The sequence below is a fragment of the Heloderma suspectum genome, chromosome 4, assembly GCF_057233095.1.
Source record: "Heloderma suspectum isolate Gila_16-S chromosome 4, 16-S_ref, whole genome shotgun sequence".
Taxonomy (NCBI): Eukaryota; Metazoa; Chordata; class Lepidosauria; order Squamata; family Helodermatidae; genus Heloderma; species Heloderma suspectum.
Genome location: NC_139461.1, coordinates 81,570,436 through 81,582,887, shown reverse-complemented (window position 1 = coordinate 81,582,887; position 12,452 = coordinate 81,570,436). Strand labels below are relative to the sequence as shown.

At 44.8% G+C, this 12,452-nt stretch overlaps 1 protein-coding gene across 8 annotated transcripts in view; it reads right to left on the bottom strand.

The window, feature by feature from the left end:
• Nucleotides 1-12,452, bottom strand: part of SMCHD1 (structural maintenance of chromosomes flexible hinge domain containing 1) — a 140,008-nt gene that overhangs the window by 51,142 nt on the left and 76,414 nt on the right. For all 8 annotated transcript variants that reach the window (XR_014790144.1, XR_014790145.1, XM_084849781.1 and 5 more), the window contains exons 23-24: nucleotides 11,492-11,631; nucleotides 1,291-1,425 (exon numbers count right to left, since the gene is read on the bottom strand). Coding sequence is in view for 6 of the 8 variants with exons in the window: in XM_084849781.1 (XP_084705907.1) it covers nucleotides 1,291-1,425; nucleotides 11,492-11,631 (275 nt within the window). In the remaining 2 variants the exon portion in view is untranslated. The remainder of the gene's footprint in view (nucleotides 1-1,290; nucleotides 1,426-11,491; nucleotides 11,632-12,452) is intronic.

Here is a 12,452-nt window from a genome sequence, read left to right as displayed (position 1 = left end):
GGTGATATTTAAAACTTTTTTTAAAAAAATAAGAAAGTCAAATTTATCAAGGACCATCAGTTCCACATTAATCCAAAATATTAAGTATCCAGAGTATCCCAGGGGCAACTCCATCAAGTCCCCTACTGTGAGGGTTCTTTAATTTTTATAAGTCTGTCTTCTGTGGGAAGAACAGTGTGGCAGGAACAGTCCTCTGAATTTAGTTGGGGGGAGGGGCTTTCCAGGAGGAGTTGCTCTTTGGCTCCATTAGTCAGGCCAAGACAGCCAGAACTCAAGCAGACATCAGGTACAAGGTAAGGGAGTCTGTTTCTTTGTTCTAGGATGGAAGCACTACCTGTGAAAGCTTGCTCCACCTGAGCAGGCTTTCTTCAAATACATAATTAAGTGCCTTAAACACAAAATGATGGAAAGATGGGTTATAAATCTTTTAAACAGAAAATAAATAACAAATAAATACTAAAAATGTTTAGGAGCAAGAGGGTTATATAGTGGAATGAGAAACGTGCAGAGCTCCTGTCATTTAGGAACTAGAAACCAGTGAGCTGTCCCTGAGATAATAAAGCTTTCAGAGGTATCAGTCACACTTGTTCTGACGTTTCTTCAAAAAATAAAAACCCAAGTTTTTAAAGATTCTGTAGCAGCTTCTAGTTTCTGCATTGCATTTGTCACAATTTGTAATGGTCGTAACAATTTTCAGTGATCTAGATCCCAGTCCATTCATACAAGTGTCTAATAAGAAGGGATGTGAATCCAGGATCAGAGGGTATTTATGTAGCAGTCACAGATTCTGCTTGATCCAGTTCCACTGTGAGACTTTGAAGACATCTTTACATGCAATCAGTATCTCCTATCATGAAAGGCAGGACTGGCATAAAACCTGTAAAGATCGGCTTCTACCGAACATGAACAGCAACTCGTTCCATGTTAATGTCAAGGTCTGAGGAATCTCCTTTGGGAAGGTGCAGATGTAACACCGATCAATCTCTTCTCTACAGTTAAGGCATTAGAAATGGGCTGCGGGATCACACGTTCCTTCTCCTCCTGTCCCTCCCCTCTTAGGCTTTCCTACCTTCACCCTTTACCAGAATTATAAGATACATCAGCATCAACATCAACTGTGGTGAAGGCTAAGCATGCATCCTTCTTAAGCAGGATTATGCTCTTAAAAACACCTTTGTTTCACTAAAAACATTGCCTACCTTCTAGTGGACAGAGCACAGCATCCAAATGCCCTGGACCACTGGATGGCAGCAACAAGTAGAAAGAACATTACACATGTATTTTACTTACAGGTATTTCAATCCTTGCTTTAAGTGTCTGATCTTTCTTTATATTCTGAACATGCAGAACTGGTCCAGTCAAGATATTTGATCCAGCATTGCTGCAATCCACAGCATACACAGGAAGGTCTGGAGCGCCTGAAAACTAATATAAACAAGGATAATAGTAATTAACACCCCGTGCCTGTTTAATTCAGGGCTTTCACATCAAGAGGTAGCATAAAGGCACTGAGGAATGGGATAAAAATCCAAGACAGAATACAAAAACTATGAAGCAACATTAGTTTCTTCCTACAGAGAGGACAGCAGCATTCCTAAAAGGTCATTTTCATGAAGTCAACCTAAAAAGTTATCATGTAAATAACATCTTTATAAATTAGAGTTATCCAAGCCTACATATGTTCTTTTATTTTAATGTTCTGAAATACAGCCCCACAAAATTAAAATTGCAGTATTTCTTGGGTGATACATAACTCAGCAAAATTAATTTAAACTAAAGTTATTTAAGGTGAAATCCTATGCCTGTTTAGACAGAAAAAAGGCCTACAACTCCCATGCGTTGTAGGCCTTTTTATTGCACCCTTAATAAGAAATAAGAAAGATATGTTCAAGGGTTTAAACATGTAACGCTGATAATATCAATCAATTATACAATATCTTGTAAACATACTTTGAATTTAGCTGTTAACCGTGGTTTAAGGAATATTTAAAATTAACCTAAGTAACTAACACCATTGATAAACAGATTTATGTTTTTTTCAGTAAAAATGAGAAGTTGCCAAGGTTTCTGGAGCGAGGAGATCACTGAATGCATGTTAGCTAGAATGTTTCTCACAGCTAGAGCAATTTGCCATGGAGAGCTTGTAATAATTTTATTTAAGCCTAAATAATTAGGAACTATATACAGACAATAAGAACAAAACAAATGGTCCTGCTCATAGACTTACAATCTAAGATGGTTTATGCTCTTACTCATGGAATATAAAAAAGGAAGTACTGATTTTGGCATGTAGCTTCCTTGAAGTATATTTTAAAAAAGCAGCTCTCAATCAAGAAGGGCACATAAAGAAAAGACCATTGGTCACTTACCTGTAAAAGTGATTTCTTTGTGCCTGTAACAGTACATCAGGTGGGTCTTATGTGCCACCTAGTGGTCAAAGGCAAAACTGCTGCTCCAATTAAGTCTTTTAACTGTCTTTCCCGCCTTTGAAGCTCAGTTTTGCAATGACAAGGTCAGGAAGTACTAGGAACAGTGAGAACAGCAAAACACAAACAAGAAAAACAGGACATCTCGCACTCTCTGCAGACAGGGCTTGGAAAGAAACCAAGTGTGACAAAATAAGAAAATTAATCCCCACTAGTAGAAACAGCCATAACAGAATCTGAATCTATGGTGTGGCCCTGATGTACTGTTTTACATGCACAAAGAAATCCCTTTTATGGCTAAGTGGCCAATGGTCTTTTCTCTTGTACATGTAAACAGTACATCAGGTGGGGCATACCAAAGCTTGACCCATGTAGGCTGGGATTCAACAAAGTAGTATCTGCTTAATAACTGGGAAGGACGTGTTGCAAGACACACCTTCCAAAGGCCGCCTCAGCAGAAGCATATAAGTCAACCTTGTAATGTTTAACAAATGTGCTAGGATTTGCCCACGTAGCTGCTCTACAAATCAACGCAGCAGAGCATTGAGGAAAAAAGCTGCCGATGTCACAGCTGCTCTTGTAGAATGGGCAAAAACTTTGGTAGTAGAGACAATTTTAGGCAGGAATAGGCTAGGGAAATACACGCCTTTAGCCATCTACTCAGAGTCGCGTTAGAAACCTTCAGTCCCAAGGAAGCAGAATGGAATGACACAAACAGGGAATCTGACTGCCGAAAAATTTTGGATCTGCTGCCATAGGCCTTCAAGGCCCTCCTGACAACAAGGGAATGCCATTTCTTTTCTGAGGGGTGCATGGGGGAAGAACAAAAAGCGGGAAGAATTAGCTCTTGTTGACAATGAAAACGAGACAGAACTTCAGGACGGACAAAGGGGTTAATACGGAGCACCACTCTCTTTATGGAATACACATAGGTATTTATCCACAGAGGACATTAAGTTTGGAGAACCTTCTGGCTGATGTTACGGCCACCAAGAATAAAACCTTGAAAGAGAGAAGCTGGAGAGATACTGATTTCAGGGGTTCGAAGGGTGGCTTCTGCAGTGCTGAAAGTACTTTATGGAGATCCCAGGAAGGGAAACGGTATTGAACCGGAGGTGACTTTGAAAAAGCTCTACACAGGAACTATTTAAAAAAAGGATGAGCACCCACGGACCTATCTGGGTTTTTTGACAAAAGAGTAGGTAGTGTGGAAGCCTGATGCTTGAGCATATTAAGCTTGAGACCATAGCCAAACTGTCTTGCAGAAATGCTAAATGTTCTGAGATTCTGGCTTTTTGAGCCCCAAATCCTTTTCTTAGTACACCAAGTGGACAATATCTTCCATGTACTCTGGTAAATTCTGTGGATAGATGGTCTCCTAGAGGCCAATATAATCTCGATTACCGCAGGGGACAGGTCTGCTTTGGCAAAACGATTCCTTTCAATCTCCAGACATGTCACTGAAGCTATGCAGGGTTTGGCTGAAGGAGATGGTCTTGAGATAACAGGTCATCCCACATAGGGAGAGGTCGAGGAGGGGCCGCTGCCAGATTGATCAGGTTGGGAGACCAGGGTCTCTGTGGTGAAAAAAGGGAACCACTAGAATGAGTCTCACCTTTTCTTCCTTCACCTCCACAGAACCCTGGAGAGAAGAGGAAGCAGTGGAAAAGTATATACAAAACCTATCAGCCATGGAGAAGACAGGGCATCCATCATCTCCGCTGCTGGAGATGCATAACGGGAGACAAACCTGCTGACCTGGTGATTGGCTTCTGATGCAAACAGCTCCACCTGGACTCTCCTGAAACAGGAGACTATCTCTTCGAAGACTTCTGGGTGAAGCATCCATTCTCCTTGGTTTAGCCGTTTCCTGCTTAGCCAGTTGGCTTGAGTATTCTCTCCCCCACTTAGGTATTCCACAGAGAGGGATTCAAGGTGATGTTCCACCCAAAGAAGGAAGAAATCCACCTCCTTAGAGGTCTGGAGACTTGGTTCCTTCTTGATGATAGATGTGTGCCTTTGGCTGTGACATTGTCCAACTGGATGAAAACCGATCTCAGAGGAAGCACTTGCGTGAAGTGTTGAACTAGCCTGGCTGGAGTTCTAGTGGGTTGACAGGAAGCTGTGACTCCCCCAAGGACAAGGTTCCTTGAACCATCTTCCCCTTGCACTGAGCTCCCCAACTGTCAGGGTGGACACTGAGCCCATAGAATCCCAGAGTAGTTCTGATTCTGAGGAAGAGCAGTCGCTCCTGGGAGAGGAGCGCGCTCCTCTTTCCCAGGACCAACAGCTGACGGAGATTCCTCCCACCAGCATTCCTAGTTTAGTTAGCAGTCCAGGGAGTGACCAAGCACAGATAGCAGACTTGATGGATGTGCGACGCAGATGCAGAGCGGCGCCAGATGGAGGGCGCGGAAAGGAGGCAAAGTGCCAGGTTGGCGCGCAAACAATGGCTGCGCCCAGAGGCTCCAAGGGAAAAGGGGAGGGACTCTCCCTAGTCCTTAAGTTCAGGGGTCTGCCAGTAATTCCCTTTCAAACGGGGACCAACTGTTCCAACTTAGGGCATAGGTACTGTGCTGCTCAGATCTAGTTGCAATCGGTATAGTTGTTAAGTTGTAAAAGAAGAATAAAGCTTTGAAAGGAATTCCTTTGTGTCTGGACTTGGCTACTGGTTTAGACAAAGAGAGACCTCCAAGGAGCCCTTGACAGCAACCAGAATGGCTGGCATCTGATGTAATCATTGTTTTTTGGGGATCCTGGAGGGGGACCCCTCTCTCTAGAACAGGATGGAGGAGCCACCAGCAGAAGGAAGCTCAAACAACCCTGGAAAGATGAATGTTCAAGTGACATCTTGAAGCTATATCATTTTGGAAAGAAGGAAGGGCTGATTGGAAGGGACGAGAATGAAATCTTGCCCAAGGATTTACCTGGAATGTTGACACCATGAGGCCCAAAATCTTTGTTAGAAATATGAGGTCAGCTGACTTCTTGAAGCAAATCAATTTGACTGCAGCTTGAATTTTGGAGAACCTCTCTGGAGAGATGGCCATGATCCCTACTTCTGTGTCTATTTAGGCCCCCAGGCGGAGTTTTCTGTGAGAGGGGAGCAGATGACATTTTTGACTGTTGACCGAAGTCCTTGAGACATGCCAGGATGACTTGCAGGACATCCACTGCCTGATGCTGAGAGGCTGAATGGATGAGAAAACTGTCAAGGTAAGGGTATAGTGAGATACCCTGCATGCGAAGCTGTGCCACCAAAGTGATCATGATATTTGTAAATACCCTGGGACATGAAGCTAGGCCAAAAGGTATGGCTTTGTATGGAAAATGGGACCCTTCAAAGGCAAAATGGAGGTAGTGCCGATGGTTGAGGAAATTAGGAACATGGAGATAGGCTTCTCTAAGGTCCACTGAAGTCATGAAGTCTCCTAGGCAAAGAGCTTCTTTGATGGACAGAAGAATCCCCACCTGGAACCAGTGGTAACAGATGAAGTGGTTGAGAAACTTGAGATTCAAGACAGCTCTGATGGATCCATCTTCCTTTGAGACTGTAATAAAGCAAGAAAAGAGCCATAATCCCTTCACTTCTAGAGACAAAGGTTCCACTGACGCAATATCTAGTAGAAGATGGATGGCCAATTTCACCATCTCCCTCTTGGTTGGATTTTCTGGGGTTGGCGATGGGAAAAAATAGCGGGGAGGTCAAAATGTCACCTCCTGATGCAGACCCGAGCAAAGAGTTTCCAGGACTCAATGATCTGAGGTAACGGCCAACCATTTGTTGGTGTATCGACAAGATGACCGCTCACCAACAAAACACTGATGTCAGAATTGGTGCCTTTATCTCCTTGACGTGGTGGATGACCCATACCTAGCGGGGAAGTTCTGTTGCCCTTTATTTCCTCCTTGGGAATGAGCCCAGGCGGGATGGGTGGACCAAACATCTCTCCCTTGCCCAGAAGTTTTGGAGAAACAAAATGACTGGCTGGTTTGGTAAGGAGGAAAAGATCTCCTAAAGAAATGCCTTCCTTCTTTCCTGCCAAGGGCATAGCCTTTTTCTTATCTTTTGATTCGACTACATCCTTTAAAGCATCATCCCCAAAGAGCTTGCCCCCAATGAAAAGCTCTAACACTAGGTTGAACATTGAAGGAAGATCAGCTTCCCAATGGCAAAGCCAAAGGTGTCTCCTGGCAAACACATCAGCTGCTAGGGATCTAGCAGAGAACTGAGTTGCATCCAAAGAGGCACCCGCAATAAAAGCTACCACCCTAGAGACCTTGAGAAGGGTCCTATGTTATCTGGCTGATCGTGAAGTGCCCCGCCTAACACATCTTCCAACCACAGGAGGAAAGGTCTGGCAAAAACTGACACTGAAGTTGCCTCCTGAACAGACAAGAATGCTGCTTCATGGGCCTTCTTCAAACCGGTATCCAGCGTGCGCTCAACTGAGTCCTTGAGTTGCGCATCCGTATCTTTCAGGTGAAGAGCATGATTCACCAGAGCCACCACAGGCACATCAATAAGCAGACTTAGCTGGGAATTTGGGCATTTAATTTGATCCATAATAAGCTTCTCTAAAACATAACGTTTGTTAACAATAGCGATGGATTTTTTGTGCTGCAAAGGAGAATTCAACTCACCTCTAATCACTTTTGGGATAAGAGCAGGCAACTTCACCACTTTGGTCTTGGGCTGAGGATCAGGACAGAGAGCTGCCATCCTAGAAGTAGAGGGTTGAGGTGCTTCCTCTGAAGGAATCAAATCTGAGGCTGCCATAGATTTACATAGCAGGGGAAGAGAACGAGCATCCTGGAATAGGTGATCGGAATCAGGCCCCTTGAGGTCAGACTCACCAGTCCTCTTCACCCAAGACAATTAAGTCCACATCATTCTCATCTGGGTTAGGGGAGTCCAGATTTGGGTTGGACATTTTCTTTTGAACTTCCTCCTAGGCACATCCTGAGGATCTGCAGATATATGAACACTATCTCGAGCTGGAGCTGAAGGAGCCTGCTGTGACATTAGGAGAGAGCCAGAAGGCTGCACAGAATTTCTAGATGTAGCAGACATAGAAAGGATTAAAGGCTGAGAATGAACCAAGGAATCCTTAGCCAAGTCAGCTAATAAAGCCTCCTTTAAGCTCTGTAGCAGAGAAGGTGGAATTTCCAGAGAAACTGAATCCCCCCAGATTGCTGCCTAATTGTAGGGGATTGACAGGGTTTTGGTGGGAGAAAGCAGAGGGCCTGGAGGAGGATGCCCCTGTTCCCACAGGTGGTGAACCCCTGAAACTCCTTGACTGCATCAAAAACAGACTGCCCAAATTCCCAGCCAAGTCTGCCCCTCTGTCATCAGAGAGATCTTCATCTGCCCTAAGGCTCCTTCTGGCCAACCACCTTAAAGATGGTGTAGCAAAAGCTGGGCTCCTGCTTAAGGCCAGGCTCCACCCTCCTTGTCCTTCTCTTCTTCCTCCTCCTCCCAAACTCCCAACATCCATATCAGCCAGCGCTATGTCGTTGCAGGCACCTGATACTGCTCTGAGCCCAAAGGTGGAGAAAAGGGAGCTCCGGATGTGATGGAAAGACTTGCTTCTTCATAAGCTGTAGACGGACAAGCCGTTTCAGCATGAATGGGGGGAGGTCAGTAATGGCCACCATTATTGCCTTTCCATCGCTCACAGAGGCCACATGGAGGCAGCTTGTGAAGAGCCTGAGGACACTGCCTGGCGAGGTTTATGAGGAGATTTGCGGGCAGAAACAGACTTTCCTTTTGCTTTGCAAATAGAAAGCGGCAGAGCCAAAGGCACAAGGGGGAAAAGGCTGGCCAAATTGGAGGGGTTGGAGATGATGATGAAGGTAGTTGACAAGAATAGAGAAGCTGTGGTGGTTTTATTTTTTGTTTTTTACTGTTTTCCCTGAAAGGAAAAAAGATTGCGAAGGGAGAACAGACAATAACACACGGACATGCAAAAGTTAGGAAGAAAATGGAAAAAACAAGCCTGAGTCAGAAGAATGCAGAGAGATGAACCCACGACCACTTCAGTGAGGCAAAATCGCAAAACTGAGCTTCAAAGATGGAAAAGACAGTTAATGGAGCAATCCTATGGTTGCTAGTCAGCGGCTAGATGGCCATAGGATATGTTGGTTTCCGGGAACCAACCTCGGAGCCCACACTCTGAGGGTGGTTCCCAGAGAACCAGCCTCCCCCCCCCCCCACGCTGCCTCGCAGGAAGCTCAGAATGGCCTGGTGCTTGGGAGAGGAGTGCGGAGTGGCGAAAATGGGGCGTTCCGGGGCAGGGAAGGCGGAAATGCCGGTACGACACATCCTATGTGTTGTCTGGCAGCAGCTCCCCCCGCTCCACCTTCCCTCAGCTAGACAGCCAAAATTGGATGTCTAGCCACAAATGCAGAGCGGCCGAAGTACAGAGAGGACGATCCCCTCCATGCTTCTCCTGCCCTTGCATTGGATAGGTGGTCACCTCCAGGTTTGGAGGCAGCCGCCTATCCCCATAGAATTGCGCCCTAAAAGACTTAATTGGAGCAGCAATTTTGCCTTTGACCACTAGGTAGTGCATAAGACCCACCTGATGTACTGTTTACATGCACAAGTCTGCTCTTCTCATGGGAAGGAGGGCAGCTAAAATGGGGATAGGTCTCTGGAGCTGGGAAGGCAGTTTCCAATTCTCACTTCCAGAAGAGGAGGGCCCTTCCCTTCAAACCCTAGATATATCAATCCAAATAGCATGTCTAAAATAATCCCATGGAGGCAACACTGAACTGGAGCAGGGCCTCAGATAGAACAAATTATAAACAGTGTAGAAAACCTTATGGAGATGAAAGTTAAAAGGACTGTTTCTTTAAGGAACAGGAAACCCTCCAAGGCCATTCTGCAGGGGAGCTTCCCCAACCTGGTACCCTCCAGATAATTTGGAGCACAATTTCCAGCATTCCTGACCACTGGCCATGTTGGTTGGGGCTGATGGGAGTTCAAGCCCCAAACATCTGGAGGGCACCAGGTTGGGGAAGGCTGCCCTTGATATGAAGAGGACAGAGCAGAGTGACGGTGATTGGGTTTGGAGGACATGTTGCAGCTTTTCATGGGTTATTTAGCTCACGATGAGCTGCAGCGCCCCAGGTTGCATACCCTAAAACAGACCATGGGTTATGCAAGGGTTGTTTAACCCTCGCATGACCCACACTCATTGGGTTTGCATGACATGACGCCATTGACTGGGGATTACATATTCAAAATGGTGGCTGCATGCACTTCACAGCCTCACTATGGGTTAAATAACCTACAGTGGGATGTCATGTCAAGCGAACAGCCAATGCTACAAGTAGACAACTCTGTCCAAGAACGGGTAATTATAGACATACCCCTGTAGAGAGACAGCCATTAGCGAAGAGAGCACACCTTGCTGTCCTCCTTTCTTGAGAAGAAAAGTTTACTAATAAGCACAGGCTTTCCATTTCTCTCCCCAAGTGGAGAGGGGCAGACTGTGGGGATGTCAAAAAAACAGTATATCCCAGGGTAGGAACCCAAGGCTGATTCCTTTGTTGCAAAACCCCTCTGCAACACACACTTTCCAAAAGATGAGGCAAAAACGTTCATCTTACAGTGTTTGGTGAAGGAGGAGCAAGTGGCCATGCTGCATATCTCCTCCAACTCCCTTTTCAAGAAAGCTTCTGTTGTGGATGCCTCCCTGAGTGTACCTCGATACCCTCAGGAACTTGAAGGTTAGTAGTAGTATAAGCTGTTGCTAGAGCAATGCGCTCTCTCAGCCAGCAAACAAGAGAGGCAATAGGAGCCTTCCAACCAAGAACCAGCCTCTTGACGGTGACAAACAATACACCATCTTGGTGGTGTGTTCTTGTCCTGTTTATGTAGAACTTGATAGTTCTGCATATGTCTAAGGTATGCCATTCCCTCTCATGGGTTGTATACGGCTGGAGTCAAAAGGACAGACAGAAGGATCAGCTCTTGAGTCCTATGGAAGACGGTATAGACTTTCAGGATAAAGGTAGGATTATACCGTAATACCATTTTGTTCTGATGAAAAGTACTGCTTTTATTGCTTTAAAATGCTGCGATTCAAAACCTTTACTAAGCTCTAGATATTTTGGATTTAACCTTGGCCTGATGCCTTGATTTTCATCCCATATGTAATTGCCTTACACTATCCATTACAGTGAGTTGGTTGGGTCACTCTGTCAGGTTAGAGAGGTTAAGAGAGCAATCCTATGGCCACTAGACACTGTCTAGAGGGCCATAGGATTCTTCGGTTTCTGGGAACTCAAGTCAGAGCCAGGGCTCCAAATGTGGTTCCCAGAAACCACGCTCCCCGACCCCTCGTAGCCGGTGCAGTTCTCTCTGCGCTGGCTATGTCTCTGTGCTTGGAAACAGAGCATGGAGACAGGGAAAAAGGAGCCATCCCAGGACAGGGAGGGGAGGAGACTGCAGAGGCTGTGTTACGTAGCTTCCTATGTGCTGTGCGGCCTCCTTCCCTCTCCCTCCCCAAAGCTGTGGCTAGACAGCTGAAATCGGCCATCTAGCCAAAAATGCAGGGCGGCCAGAGCACGGAGGCGAGGAGGATCACCTTCATGCTATGGCCTCCCTCCACTGGATACTTGGCAGCCTTCAAAGTCGGAGGCTGCCACCTATCTCAATAGGATTGCGCTCTAAAGTGCTGTTTAAGTGAAAGCAGCTGGGAAACAAGGATGTCCACTTATTGGGAGCAGTGAGGACTGCAGAAGGAGTTATGATACCTCGTTTGCTCCACTCACCTCCTTCTCACAATATATGTGACAGCCTGTGTTGTCAAAGAGGGATAAAAGTGTTTTAAAATGAATAGCATTGGTCAGAAAAACTATTAAATTTTATGGGCCACAGTCAACCTAACAAATAGAACTCTTGGCTGAAAGGTTGTGATTTATTTTCTAGGGCTGAAACAGCAAACACAGCAGAATATTCTATACTGTCATTTTCAATAATGTGACAATGACGTAACATTTACAAATACTCAAGCCGTATTTTTAAAGAAGAATAACAAAAATTGTTGACCTACCTTGCAATGAACAATTAGTTTTGGTTGTGCTGTTATGTTGCCTACTTCATCCAGCACTTCAACATGAAAAAGGAATGCTGTTCCATTCTCAATTTTCAAGATGTCAGAACTTGGTTTGACATTTAGCTGCCGAGGTGGGCCTGTTGAGTTTACAAACTGGAATTTAGTTTCTGTTTTGTTAGTATGGACATCTCTGGTTTGTAAGTGTTGAAATTTCAAAACACAAAAGATCAAGAAAGCTTTGAAAAAGCCAATAGATACAATTAATATTTTTAATGACTATACAATACATTGTAAAAAGATTTTCCACGTCTTTCTTTCAGGAACTAAGACTGCAATCCTATACTTGTTTAGACAGAAAAAAGTCCTACGACTCCTAGTATTCCCTAGCCAGCTGGCTGGGGAATACTGGGAGTTGTAGGACTTTTTTCTGTCTAAACAGGCATAGTACTACAGCCTAAATACACTAATATAGCTGCATGGAAGGTAACTTTAATGGATGGTAAATCAAGACACTGATTTGGTCTCAAGGTGGCTTTTTATCTACAGAAAGCAAATTGATAAGAATGTAGCAGCCATATCAGGGATCAGACTAAGTAGCCTCATGCAGTCTCATGTTTCATGTTCTTGCTAAGCTCTTGCTCTCTGAAATATATGTTTGTAAGCTGACAAGACGCAGAAATTTCGTATCTTGTCAATACAAGGTCATAGAATTGTATATCATGTTCTCTGCTGTTCTCTGCTTATCATGGCTACCCTATAACCCAGTTCCTGAGATATAAACAATGGTGCTAAGAGAAGAAATGTTGAGGATTGCAACCCCACACGGGAGGGGGAAGAGGAGCCATTTCGTATGTGTCACAATGTCTATAAAAACAATGTGCTGATGTATTTCGGGGCTTCTGGCTCTTTGGAAATGATTCCAGCCTTAAGCCCGCGCGTTAAATAAAGTAAAACTCTT